The 13,597-nt window shown below is 40.1% G+C and overlaps 1 protein-coding gene across 1 annotated transcript in view; it reads left to right on the top strand.

Moving 5' to 3' along the window:
* The window catches only part of PGM1 (phosphoglucomutase 1), a 49,255-nt gene that overhangs the window by 19,250 nt on the left and 16,408 nt on the right, over positions 1–13,597 (top strand). Inside the window, exons 2-4 of the mRNA XM_014593891.3 lie at positions 7,422–7,584; positions 7,860–8,006; positions 11,333–11,458. Of these exons, the coding sequence (XP_014449377.1) occupies positions 7,422–7,584; positions 7,860–8,006; positions 11,333–11,458 (436 nt within the window). The remainder of the gene's footprint in view (positions 1–7,421; positions 7,585–7,859; positions 8,007–11,332; positions 11,459–13,597) is intronic.

Here is a 13,597-nt window from a genome sequence, read left to right on the forward strand (position 1 = left end):
AACACGCCACTTGTTTGTGTTTATTAGAGGAAAACCCATCCCTTAAGCAGTATAGATTATTGTCAATGGAGAAAGTGATTGGCTGTCAGAATGACAGGGAAAACTGTAGGTAACAGATCTTCTTACTTCCATTTTAAGAGTGACCTTTAACTTGCTAGGCTCCATGAAATAACTTTAGCTGTGTACTACTGTGCTTCCTGGAAACCTGCCTCAGTATTAGTGTCCCAGTGAGGACTGTGCAACAGTAAGAACCACCACTGGAGACCTGGCGGTGCTACAGAAATCTGCTCATCTGCCTGAAACCATTTCTATGCTATGTTGGTTTGGAGAGCAGAGCCTGGCAACAAATCAATGCTTCTGACTGAAGGGCTGATCTGTTAACAGCCTCTCTGACCATCTCCACGCTAAAAGAAAATAGGACAGAATTAACATTGCTGAGATATTGCCTGTAATAACACAGTAGTTGCAAAAGGGCAACTACTGTATCAAACAGAAGACTGCGGAAAAGATAAAAATTTCCCTTTTCCTGTCCAGTTCCAGGAGGGATTGTAGTGTGGAATTATATGTATTCTCTCTGACATTGATCTTCCAGAACAAGTGCAAGAAAACTTCTTCAGTTACAGAAACCGCATGCAGCTCAAGGTTCAAGGAGCTATTTTTGGGTACTTGACTGCTTCACTGAACTTCTGACTAGTAGATGTGCCATTGCTGGTGTCAAGATTTCTTTTAATTTCACCATAATTTATTTTTTAAATGCATTTATATGAAAAAAGACCATGGAAGACAGTCCTCTGCCTATACTTACTCTGCCAACAACACCTTATCGTGACCAGAGACCAGGAACCAGTGGATTACGGAAGAAGACCTTTTATTTTGAGACCAAGATAAACTACCTGCAGAATTTTATCCAGAGCATACTTTTTTCCATAGATCTAAGAGACCGACAAGGATCTACTATGATAATTGGAGGCGATGGGCGATATTTTAATAAATCTGCAACAGAATTGATAGTTCAAATGGCTGCTGCTAATGGGGTTGGTATATATTAAATCTGACTAAATTCCTAATTCTTTAGCACATCTCGGCAGAATACAAAATCCTAGTAAATGAGGTGGTGTGAGTTTTAGCTAATTTCCTCTTGTCTTTTAATTGATTGCAAGTAGCTAATTGCTTTAATGGAATTGGTTAGTTACTTGCAATCAGCCTTGGTATTAGTGACAGTAGCCATTTTTTTAAAGCTATTTTGCTGTTTGGCATAGAAAGGAAAGGTATCATGAAAATAAATATATTGTACGTATTCATTTCATTGGGTATTTTTCACAGATTTATTGACACTTGTGAATGTTAACTCTCATAAACTGTGGCACTGTTTACAATTGATAGGTAGAACGATGGCCTCTGTTCAGTGACAACTCGGTTTAGCTCTGCAAAAGCAGCTTCATTATTGGTCTGAGCTGCTTGACAAATGAAAAAGCAAAACACAATGTCTGGAGGTTTCTCAATGGATGTAAACAGCTGTCAGGAGTATCACTATAGTATTTAAAATTGGTATATTCTGCTTGTTACAGTGGGACCTATTTATAGAGAGCTCTGCTTATAGTGAAATTCTATTTATTGAAGCTGGAATTAAAGTCTCGTTGTCTTTCAGTGCAGTGCAGCTTGTACTAGAAATTTGGGTATGTGGTTTTTCTGGGGGAAAAGGAATTTCACAGAAGACTTCATTAAAACAGCTCATTGGGAAGAATTTGATTTAAAACCATTAATCAGAAAGTACTGGACTTATGGTTAAGAGGTAAAGATGGAAAGGGAACACAGTTGTGGGTTTTTTTGTTTGTGTGTTGTTGTTTTTAACAACAAAATATTTTTGGAGTAAAAATGTTAAACAACACAGCATCTGACATTGTAAATCAAGGTAGCTCCATTGGCATCAACACATTGTCCAAGTAGAAGATCTATAGCAATGATTTTTTTCTTTCAGCCAGGATGCTGGGCTCCCTGGGGTGTCATGAGATTCTTCTAAGGATGCCATGCAAATATTAACACTGTTAGGTGTGGAAACACCTACATGTGATTTTTCAAGACAAACCCAGAGACTTCAAAGATAAATCCATAGTGTCAAAACCATTCTGACCGGTAGTGGTCTTTCTGAGTTTTTTGCAACAGAAGAATGGCTATATTATATTTTTGGAGTCAAAAAGTGAGTGAAAGCCAAGAGCTGGCATTTTCCAAGGGGTGCCTTAAGTGTGAAAAGATAAAGAGCCACTGATCTATAAAGTATAAATTTATAGTAGGTGAAGATAAGGCCTGCAAACACTGCTGTTGGGACTGCAAACATTTTATCAAGTGCCTTCTAATTCTACTTTCTTTGCAGAAGGTATTTGTTTGCTATTACAAGAGATAAAGGGTATCAAAAAAGCAGGGGAGGGGGACAGCTTCTTTTCTAGTGTAGAAGATTGAAGAGACTATGGAGCTATGCCAATATATCGAATCTGAAAGTTTGTCCCTAATTTATTTTCTGATAATATGCTCCATACAGGTCTGATTTATTTGTTTGTTTGTTTGTTTGTTTTATTTTTTAAATTTGACTTTGCTTTAGTTTGTATGTTGCATTTTTACATTGTCTGTCTGTCCGGTACCTCTGGCTTTATTGATCAGTTTTATCAACTGCATGATAAGCCCAGTGAGTACAATGTAAAGTATGATTGAGGAAGTTTTCCAATGTAAAATTTGCATGAGGAATGCATATCTTCTCTCAGAAACATGGCAGTCAATTTAATCTCTGTGATGTAGGCAGGGATGGGAGACGGTTACCTTTGAATGTGTGATCAGAAGGATTGCCAAATAAGACCAAACATATTTGACATGCCAGTAATAGTCTAATTTATATTTCATACTTTTAATCAGTGGCTCCCAACCTCGGGTCGCAACCCAAATCAGGGTTGCAGGGAGTCTGCCCCTCATTCCAACCCTTCCACCTGCGGGGCTCTCCTGACACATGGTCCACGCGACTTGCCGCTGCTGCCCCCCACGATCCCAGCCCAGTCCAGGCTCTGCTGGCGCCACTGGGCATGAGTGAGTCAGGGGCAGAGGCGGGGGTCGCAACCCAGATTTAGGGTTGCAGCAAAAAAAAGATTGGGAGCCAAAGCTTTAAATGATCTTTCCCTAATTAAAGGAAATGACTAAGTCAGTAGTCCACATAGCCTGGCATATATAAATAGAATTATCTAAACTTAGTTGGTGTAATTATGGCATGGTGTAAAGTACTGGTGAGTTTGCACTTGGCATACTGATGTAAGATTCTGGTCTCCTTTTGGGGGGTGGATTTCTAATGAGAAAATGGTATTGTAAGCACCTACCAGCTTTATGGGTGAACCCTGATCTTCGCTGCAGAAAAGTATGCAGAGGCATTTATTTTATTTTTATTTTTGAGCACTCACATTCTTAGGTTTTCTGTGTTGTAAGGGAGATTGTATGCTGCTTTAAGATCTCTTTAAAGTTGTGACACCAAATTGACATCTCAAACAAAGTTTTTAATTTTAAGTCCATATTTTTTTAATTAAAAAAAAAAAAAAGCCTTGTGGGAAGGGGGTTACTATATTATGAAGAACTAATTTACCCTGAAATAAGGAACTCAGTAAATTTAAAGCTTTAAATGTAAAGAACACAATAACCTGCCACAGAGACAACTTTCACCCGTAGGAAACACAAAGGATTAATTTGGGTTAAAGGTGACTATCTCTACCCAATATGTACAGTGAGTGACCAGAACAATGGGACTCCAGTCTCTGCCAGTCTCTCAGCATGACTGTAATACTAATAATAAGGGAGTCAAACTTTTCTCCCAACACTTTGAAGCTGGCCCATTGCCTCTAATTATTCTGATGGTTTTGATACCCTCAGATTATTTTGTGACATATGCTCAGTTTCTGGCACCACTGTGTTAAAATAGTTGATTAGCTTCATGTTGGCATGTACCTCTAGTTGCTCTTGGAAGAGAAACAAATAACTGTTCAGTAATAGTTTAACTAAAAGTTTGCAGAAGTATGAAATTAAATCCTCCCTGCTCCACCTCTTCACAGAGGAAATGCAAGAAAGACGTAAAGGAATTTCAGTGCAATGGAAATTTGGCATTTTTATTGCCAAAATAGGAGTTGTTTAAGAAATTGGGTGGGGGGGAAAAAGATATTGGATTGGATTCTATTCCAAACAGGCTCTGAGGGCACTTTTACACGTGCTCTGGGAGGAGGGTGGGGAGCACTTTAATGAGAGCAGCAATAAGAGCTAACTTAATTAAAGTTCCACAGTATGTCATGTATCTGTGTCCCCATGCTTCAAAATGGTGGAGGGGACGCTTGAACTAAAGCTCATTCGAGACATGGGAAGCTGCTGGAGCACAGTAATTGCCGATTAATCAAGTCTGCTCCAACACGCTGTAATTACAGCACATCAGAGTAGCCTCCACACTCATGTATAGGCACCTCTAAGTTGTTATCTTATTCTACCTTCCTTGAGTCCTTAAAAAGTGATTAATATGTCTATTTTCATAGTATACCTTTATTTTAGCTTGAAGATTTGTTTTTTCATGACTCAAGTGTGGAGAAGACGATCCACCCACCTTTTGTCTTAAAAGGTGGAATGGTATCTAGCCCACTTTTTTGCATTTTGATGGGGGGTGAAGGAGAATGTGGAATCTGACATTAAAAAAAATCTGTTCATACTAATTGTTCAAGAAGAGTTGTATAAAGTCAACACAAGCTCTTGGGTTGGTCACATCTACAATTTAGTTGTCTTCTGTGACTACTTCCTGGGCAAAATAGAGCAAAATTGACTTGTATACTCCAAATCTTCCACAATTCCAAAATGATTCTGGGGAAAGGAATAAACACTGTTTCTCCATTTGAAACATCTCCTCTCTCCTCTTGGAAGTATACATTTCTCTACAACCAGATGATGTGCATTGAATTTAGGACACGGTACTGAGTTCCTGGTGTCTTTTATAAAGGTCTACCTCTCACAATATAGATTCTTTAGGTACAGTAGAACCTCATTAATTCAAAATGCAGAGGACCAAAGAAACCACTGACTTTAAAGTAAATGTACCCATACTGATTTGCATTTATGCATATTGGTACGGGTGTCTACACGCTTAGTTCACTTGCAATCCATGCTTTCTTTCTGCAAAATGCTTCTAGTTTCAGCGAAGGTATTCCATAAACACACTTTTGAGCAGCACTTTTGTTCCTGCTTATATATAATACTATGTACAATATTAATCTCAAGCCAAAAGGCACATGGTTTGCCATATATCATTGGGCTGGGCCCCAGCAGAGTCAACAGCGTTTCAAGCCATGGTGGTTCCCACAGCCCAGCACTACTCAGTAGGTGTGCGTGTATTCCATGTACCTACCACCACACATCTACGTGCACAATCTACATGCCAATTAGCCCCCATTCAGGAGTGAAACTGCGCGTGCTTGTCATGAGTTCTGGAACCCTCCGAAAATGTATATGCAGGTGAGATGTGGGGCTACCTGGTCTGGCTCCACACCTTGGTGGGCAGGGCCATACCAGTCACAGGTGATGGACCAAGAGAGGGGACCACAGAGCCTCTCATCTACATAGACATGTAGTGAGTGATGTTTGCTGGACATTTAAGGCTGGTGAATAAACGGATGTCATTGGAAATGGCACTGCTCATTTGTGGGAATGAAGAGGAAGTTGAAATGTATTTGACTAGTGGCTTACTTGAAAAAGAGTTGGCACTAAGGGGGACAGGGTGCAATGGCTGTTCTGTTGTATTCAGGTGGGCTATACTAATGTAGCCTTATGGCAGTGTTTACTAGTATGTTTGCCCAGTATGGGTCTCTGCCTTGCCCAGTGTTGTATGGGTATGCTTGGTGCAGGCTGCATTCAATCAACTTCATAGTTGGTTTCCATGACTGAGCACATGCTGCAGCAGTTTAATGATAGGTAATGCATTTAACTAGGTTTTCCTGGTCCAAGGGACCAGAAAATGGCTTCGAATTTCAAAGTAGTTGTATTTTGAATTATCAGTATTATAAAGCATACAAAAATCTATCTTTTTGGCTGGGGAATGACAATAGCTTCAAAGTATCTGATACTTTGAGTGATCTAGTATCAAACTAATGAGATTTTACTGGAACTGCTTTGAGCTAAGGTCAAATATAAAAGCCTGGCTGTGCTAAGATAGGCTAAGAATAGAGGAGAAAATAAAGGAACATATTGTACTACTTTCCAAGATTTTATAGATGGCATAATAAACTGATAAAAAAACCCCCAGGAATATAAATAAGTTAAAGGCTGTAATGTTAGATATCATGACTAATAAAAAGAATAAGATTAATTCCTGTTAAAAACTGTGTTCATTAGTTGTTTGAGGTGGAGGTCTTCCAACTGTATGTTGATTGCTTGGCTGGTTTTTGACAGTTATAAGATTGGATTGTCTGTCTTCATTGACAATCTTCTTTACATAAAGTGTGTTGTCACATAGGAGAGTTTCATTCATCTGTTGCTGATGTAAAAGTACTTGTGAATGTGCTCTTTTACTCCTGGAACATTAACTTTAAATTTGTTTTGCTAACTCCCTTTCCTTGAATGCACTTTGTTCATGATTTGGCTAAAGGACTGCTTAATGCATTTTTGGGACAGAGGACATTTTTATTGAAGGGGATGGAAAAACCAAACCTACCTTTGCATGAAGGCACCTTGGAATTTAAGAAGAACATGTGCCTTCTTTTCTGGTGCGTTCTACTGCAAAGCAGGCACTGACACACATCCTGCTCTCCTTGCTTCCTAACGAACTAGCTTCTAATTCCCTTGCACTTTGCCATGTGTTTGTTCCCATTGAAAATGGCTGGATTACACAAAGGAAATCAGCTCCTTGCTGTGAGGAAAGAGATCAAATCTGAACCCGCTTGAGCAATCATACTGATTGATTGCAGAAACAAAGCAAGCAGAATTTGGCCTATGGTCTAAGATTGCTAAAGGAAGGGGGAAAAGTTAAATGCTCTTTGTTTTTATTACATCCCAGTATCTTTGGAAAACAAAATTCTAGATAATAGTTCACAAGTTATTTGTTAGATGCCTCTAGAAAACACAGCTTGCAGTTTATTCTCTGTCATTTCTAGTTGAACTGCAGGGGGTTTTTTATATAAAGGGAAATGCCAAAGATGCACAACAAAGCTGATGTCAAATGCTGTGCTTCACTATGCATATCGGAAGATTGTGCAGCAGAACAAAAATGAAGCCAATTGTTCAAGCAGAGGCCATGCCTGTAAATTTAACACAACCCCATGTGAGAGTTTTCTAAACACTGGCACTACGAAGCTGATGTTTCCGCTTTTCACAGTCTAGTCACCTTTAAAATAATTTGGATAATTTATTTTGAATGTTTATTTTAGATTGGCCGCTTAGTAATTGGACAGAATGGAATTCTCTCAACCCCTGCTGTGTCGTGTATTATTAGAAAAATCAAAGCTATTGGTGGCATCATTTTGACAGCTAGTCACAACCCTGGTGGGCCCAATGGAGACTTTGGCATTAAATTCAATATTTCCAATGGAGGTAAGATTTCCCCCCTTTTCCTCCCACTCCCCTTCTTTTGGCCACTATTTCTCCAACTGTTCCAGAGAACACATATTAATTACATCCTCTTAAGGATTCAGTGCTGTCAGCAGTACATTTCACTTAAATAAAATTAGAAATCCCCCTCCCCATATAGTTCTTTTTCCAAGAGAGATGCTCATCCCCTGGTTCTGTGATATACCTCTAGAATAGACAGTTATGGCATAATGTCACTGAAAATTCTCTTTCCCTCCCCTCTTTTTTTTTACTGTTAGGTCCTGCTCCAGAAGCTATCACTGATAAAATTTTCCAAATTAGTAAGACTATTGAAGAGTATGCTATCTGTCCAGATCTACATGTGGACCTTGGTACTATTGGAAAGCAACAATTTGACTTGGAGAACAAGTTTAAACCATTTACAGGTAAGTGACACTTATTTTCATAATGTTGGCTTTCAGGGAGGCAATTAAATTACCTCCCTTTTAATGAGCAAGACATAACCACTGTGATCATTCAGTTTGACATCCTGCGTAATACAGACCACAGAACTTTGTCTTGTAAGTCTTGCATTTCATCCAGCCACTTGTGGTTGTATTAGAGCATTGGTGACATTTTCATGAGTTTCTTTTTAAGTGGCTTAGGACCTTTAGTCCTGTCTTCAAAAGTGACTTGGGCACTAAAGAGTCTGCATTCTATTAACTTGCTTCCAGTGCAGCTCTGAAGACCAGCAGCCAGCTTCACATTGGGTCATTTTGAATAGGAGCAGACTTCAGCCACTTACTTTCAAAAGAGCAATACAAATTGGTATAAGCAAGCTATGCCTCCATTTTGCACTAATGTGCACTAAAGCATCACATGTATGATCTCAATTACTGCACCTTAAACTAGTCTAATGTGCTGTTTGCTAGTACCAATGCATACAGGTACTAGAAAAAAGGCACGTTAACTAGTGGACCCAAGCACATACGTGGATCCTGATCAGGAGCAAATGGCTCCTGGTCAGCCCAGGCAGTAGACCAGAGCTGCTGCCTGGCTAAGCCCCTGTCTCTGCAGGGTGGGGGGAGCTGTCTCGGCTCTGGGGCCAGCTGTCTCCCAGTTGTGAGGAGATCAGATCCCAATAAAGGATCCCAGGGTAAAAAAAACCTTGCCAAAAACTGAGGCAATGCACACGGGAACAGCACGCGCCGCCCAAAACTGAAGCCTGGCCGGGCAGGCTTCTTGTGTCCCACTTGTGTGGATGCGGCCATTAATTGCATGTGTAAGTGCCCCCTGTGAGAAGTAAGACTAGGGATTGTGAATCTCAAGTAAATGGAGATGTCCATGAGCAACTCTGGGACTGGGGGACAGCACTTTTCCTTCCCAAATTAGTGGTGGGGTGGGTAGTGGAGGGGCAGCAAGTGATGATGGTGTTCACCTCCTAGGTTCCAGAGCTGGCCTGGCAAGTTGGTTAGCTCAGAGAACGCATTGTGCATGGGCTGCACAGCGAACGGGATACACCCCTCCTTGGATCCTTCCTGGATCCACCCCTGTTGATCTATCGTGGATAGAGGCAATGCAGCTCTGGACAGGAGTGGAAGTCTGGATGCATTGCTTGACCTCACATTTCCTATACCTAGAAATGTATCTGAACTTTCTGAATTGCACTTTAGAGGGCTTATCTACATGTGCAATTAATGCAACTGGACATACTTTGGCTCAGTTTGAGCCAGAGTAAACTAATCCCAACTTCACTATCTCAACATGCTGCTGGATGCCACTTGTATCTGACAGGAGTACCCGGGAGCACAGTAAATTAGTCTACTATGCCCTTTAATTGCTGCACATGTGTAGACAGTGATGCTTTACTGCACAACAAGATGATATCTTCTCCCTTCTGCTGGGCACCGAGTGCCCAAATTTACTGCTTTTCAGAGGTGCCTAAATCTTTCTGCTGACTGACTAGGAATCCTAAGTATCTTTGAATTGCCTTCCTTGGCAAGGCAAATGGGACAGAGCACTGAGATACTGCTGTGTAGGTGCTATTGAACCAGTCTGACCTCAGTTTTTTTAAAGACATCTTGTTGTTTTAAACAGTATGTGCTTGTATAAAACACATGTGCTCATATGGTTAAGGGCTTGCAGACCAAGCCCTACGAGGAGAGTCGTATGGTTAAGGGCTTGCAGACCAAGCCCTACGAGGAGAGACTAGAGAACCTGGACCTTTTCAGCCTCCGCAAGAGAAGGCAACCTTGTGGCTGCCTGTAAGTTCATCACAGGGGCACAGAAGGGAATTGGTGAGGTTTTATTCACCAAGGCGCCCCCGGGGGTTACAAGAAATAACGGCCACAAGCTAGCAGAGAGCAGATTTAAACTGGACATTAGGAAGAACTTCTTCACAGTTCGAGTGGCCAAGGTCTGGAACGGGCTCCCAAGGGAGGTGGTGCTCTCCCCTACCCTGGGGGTCTTCAAGAGGAGGTTAGATAAGCATCTATCTGGGGTCATCTAGACCCAGCACTCTTTCCTGCCTATGCAGGGGGTTGGACTCGATGATCTATTGAGGTCCCTTCCAACCCTAACATCTATGAATCTATGAAAGTGCAAAGATACTTGTACTGCCTGGAAGTAATTGAAAACATTTTACCTTCAGTGAGAGATGGGTACTTTTGAAAATCCCATTACACATCTATATCTTTAGATACCTAACTGCATTTATGAATTGGGCCCTTTGTGCCAAAGTCACTTTTGAAAATAATTTTCAAAGGCACTGAGATGCTTCTGAAACCTTGTCCAATACCTTTTTTAGGAAGGGATTAAATCTTGAGTTAAATATTTACACACAGGAGAAGCTACACTGTACCCAGTGGCTAATTTACCTTGTCTAATAAAGTTCAGACTTGTTTTCTCCTTGAACTTTGCTGACTTCAATGTATTAAGTCTTGTGTTTTTGTTTGATAGGTGACAATGCTCTCTAGTTTTTTTGTGATTAAATCACTGCTTCCCGTTTTGACCCAGAATAAACTCTGTTGTCACATTGGTTATACTTGGTTGAGTTGTTGGTTTGTACATTTTTTTTAAAAAAAGCACACTTAAAATATAGTTTGAGGTTTAAGTTGGGCTGAGTGAAAAGCCATGACATTTCATGGATTTTGTGTGAAACCAAAATGTTGTTACAAATTGGTAATTTAATTTTTTTTTTAAATGTGAGTTTTCATATTTGTTGCACATCTCATCCAGCATCTGGTTATGTATGCTTTGACATTTAAAATACTGTAACGTTTATGTATATTTAACATATGCATGTAGCTATACATATAAAAACAATTTGGTAAAATTCTGTTCTCTTATCACCGGTTGTGGTCAACCCAGAGACTTTGTCAAGATATATTCCAGTGTATTGTTTGGTGTCGACCAAGGTAGATGTCATCTTTCCAAAAGCATAAATGGAAGCTAGGTGGCTACCTTGCATTGACTTTCAGTGGACGTTGGCAGTTTAACTTTGTGCTAAAATTAATTTTTGAAATCCCACGTTTGATATAACTTGGGAACAGAATTAAGCCCTCTATAGAGAAAGTCAGAGAACTGGAAGATGTATGGGAACTACATACTTGGTTTTGTTGGCTAGTTTGTAAATGAATAGGGAATGGTAGTGCAAAATAATACACTACCTGTGGTCTACTACCTTGGAGCCTTCTTGTCTGTTGTTATGAAATGGAGTTTAGAAATAAGTCTTTTGAGCTAATGAATGTCATCTTTTGTTTTTGTTTTCCAGTTGAAATCATAGACTCGGTGGAGGCTTATGCAAACATGTTACGGAACATCTTTGATTTCAGTGCACTAAAGGAACTACTTTCAGGACAAAACCACCTGAAGATTCGCATAGATGCTATGCACGGAGGTAAGGGAGAATTATTCTCTGCTTATTTTTTTTTAGCTGTGGTTTGGCAAAGAAGCAAGTCCATTTTTGAAGTGGCTCTAGTTTTGGTTTTGGTTTGATACTGTGTTTTCTAGTGCAGGACTGCACGTTTTACTTTATTTTATCATCACAAATCCTAATTTGTAGCAGAAAGCTTTTGCATAACACTTCAGACTACCTGAGGCCCTGTTGGCTTTCCATTTTTCTTTGTTCCCACCTACTAATTTTCAGGGGGGGTTGCTTAATTTATTTATTTTTTTTAATTTATAATATTGGTAGAAAAGGGAAAACAGCTTTAAAGAGAGTCCCTAGGGGTTGTAAGTGAAGCCACCTAGTATTCCATGTGCAAGCTGCACTTCCTAGATCTTATCTCCTCTAACAAATGCAGGAGAGTTGGGTAGAATATACTCCAGACAGCCTACCAAAATAAAACACACTACCACTGTTGGGGAGAAGATGAAAGAGAGAGTATTAATTGCATTACTTTGCGTATTACTGGAAGAGGCTTGGGTACTTTGGCAATGAGGGTGGGATAAGAGTCGATATAGAATAGAATGGCCTGCATAAATGTTGCCATGTTTTAATTTTTGTAATTATTATTATTTTGTTAATAGGGGCTATAATATAGAATAATAGGAATCTTTTCATGGGTTTGTACATTCTCCTTCCCCCCGCCCCTTCTTTGGCATGCTGCAGTGCATTATCGGGGAAATCACTGCTTCTGTGGCTGACAGGAAATATCAGAATCAGTGGACAAAAGTATGAACCACTAAGTGGCAGACAACTAGATAGTTGGAAAAATTGTTCTTCGCAAGCTTTCAGGCACAGACACCCTTCTTCAAGCATAGGGAGAGTCTCATGGTGCTTTGTATTCTCCTGGATAGAATAGAAGCCAGTTTGCAAAATAAGGGCCCATATGCAAAATATATACAATAAATAAATAAATAAAGGACCATATGCAAAATTAGTGGCATATATGCAAAATGTGGGCCACTAAGTAACACAGTTGTTCTCCTAGCAGCATAAGGAGTTGTATTTGCAAGAAACACTAATTATAATTAGTTTGTTTTTTTTGTTTGTTTGAGGGGTTTTTTGAGAGTTGGGCCAGATTCATGAGGGAGGGAAAGAGCTACGTAAATTAGACCTCTGTAAGGAGGCTGACGAGTTTCTTCCTGAGAGGGCGAATGGCAGGTTTCAGGAGGTTAAGCAACCAAGAGCAGGAAGAAAAGAAAAAAGAAGGCTGCTGATGAGTTTTCCTTTCCCTTTATGTAACTTGCACCTGTTTTTTCACGGTATAACTTATACCATCATGTCTATACATCACTGAGAATTTGGCTCTTTTAGGGTAATTTTTAGGTGACTCTTGGGTATTCCTGTTAGCTCACTGCTATACAGGGGATCACTATTGCCCAATGGTAGAATTTGGCCCATAGTATGAAGAAAAACATTAAACTTTTTCCTGTTTTAGCGCACTGTGTAGGAAATGCTGGAAGCTAAATGGGGTCTTCATGGCCTCCCCAGCTCCAGAATAAGCTCCATATTTGCTAGGAGATATGGGCTGATGCAATATTGACTGCCAACAGCTGCTAGTCCGAAGAGGGTGTCATGATACCAGGCACTAACAGGCTTCAAAAGAATCTTGCTCCTAATCTTACGGCGAATAGAATACGTCCCCTTACAGCAAGAGTACTTCCGAACTACTTGGAAAAAAATTTTAAAGTAGCAACTGCGGACAGGTTTTATCTTTCAGGTAAACAGTCCATACTGATATTTCTGATTTGCAGATTTAACATAATGAAAATATTGTGAATGCAGGAGCTGAGATCATGGGTATAGAAGTTGGTGTTGGGGAAATGCTGTCCCTGCTGAGCTGTGCCTTTCTTATTAATATGCTACATTTTATTTATGAATTGGAGAGCTAGTCAAAGATATTGTCCAACCCTACAGTCGGATGCACACAGGCAAGCTTTTAAGCCCACACAGAGTCCCACTCAGTTCAGTAGGACTCTGCACATGCCTTCCTACCTGTTGTGATGCAAGGATCCACTTTTGGACAACTTACGTAGTTAGAGCCTTTGTGACATATATTCATGGCTGTGCACAGTGGGCATGTCCACACAT

This window comes from Alligator mississippiensis, chromosome 5 (genome assembly GCF_030867095.1).
Source record: "Alligator mississippiensis isolate rAllMis1 chromosome 5, rAllMis1, whole genome shotgun sequence".
In the NCBI taxonomy this organism is placed as follows: domain Eukaryota; kingdom Metazoa; phylum Chordata; order Crocodylia; family Alligatoridae; genus Alligator; species Alligator mississippiensis.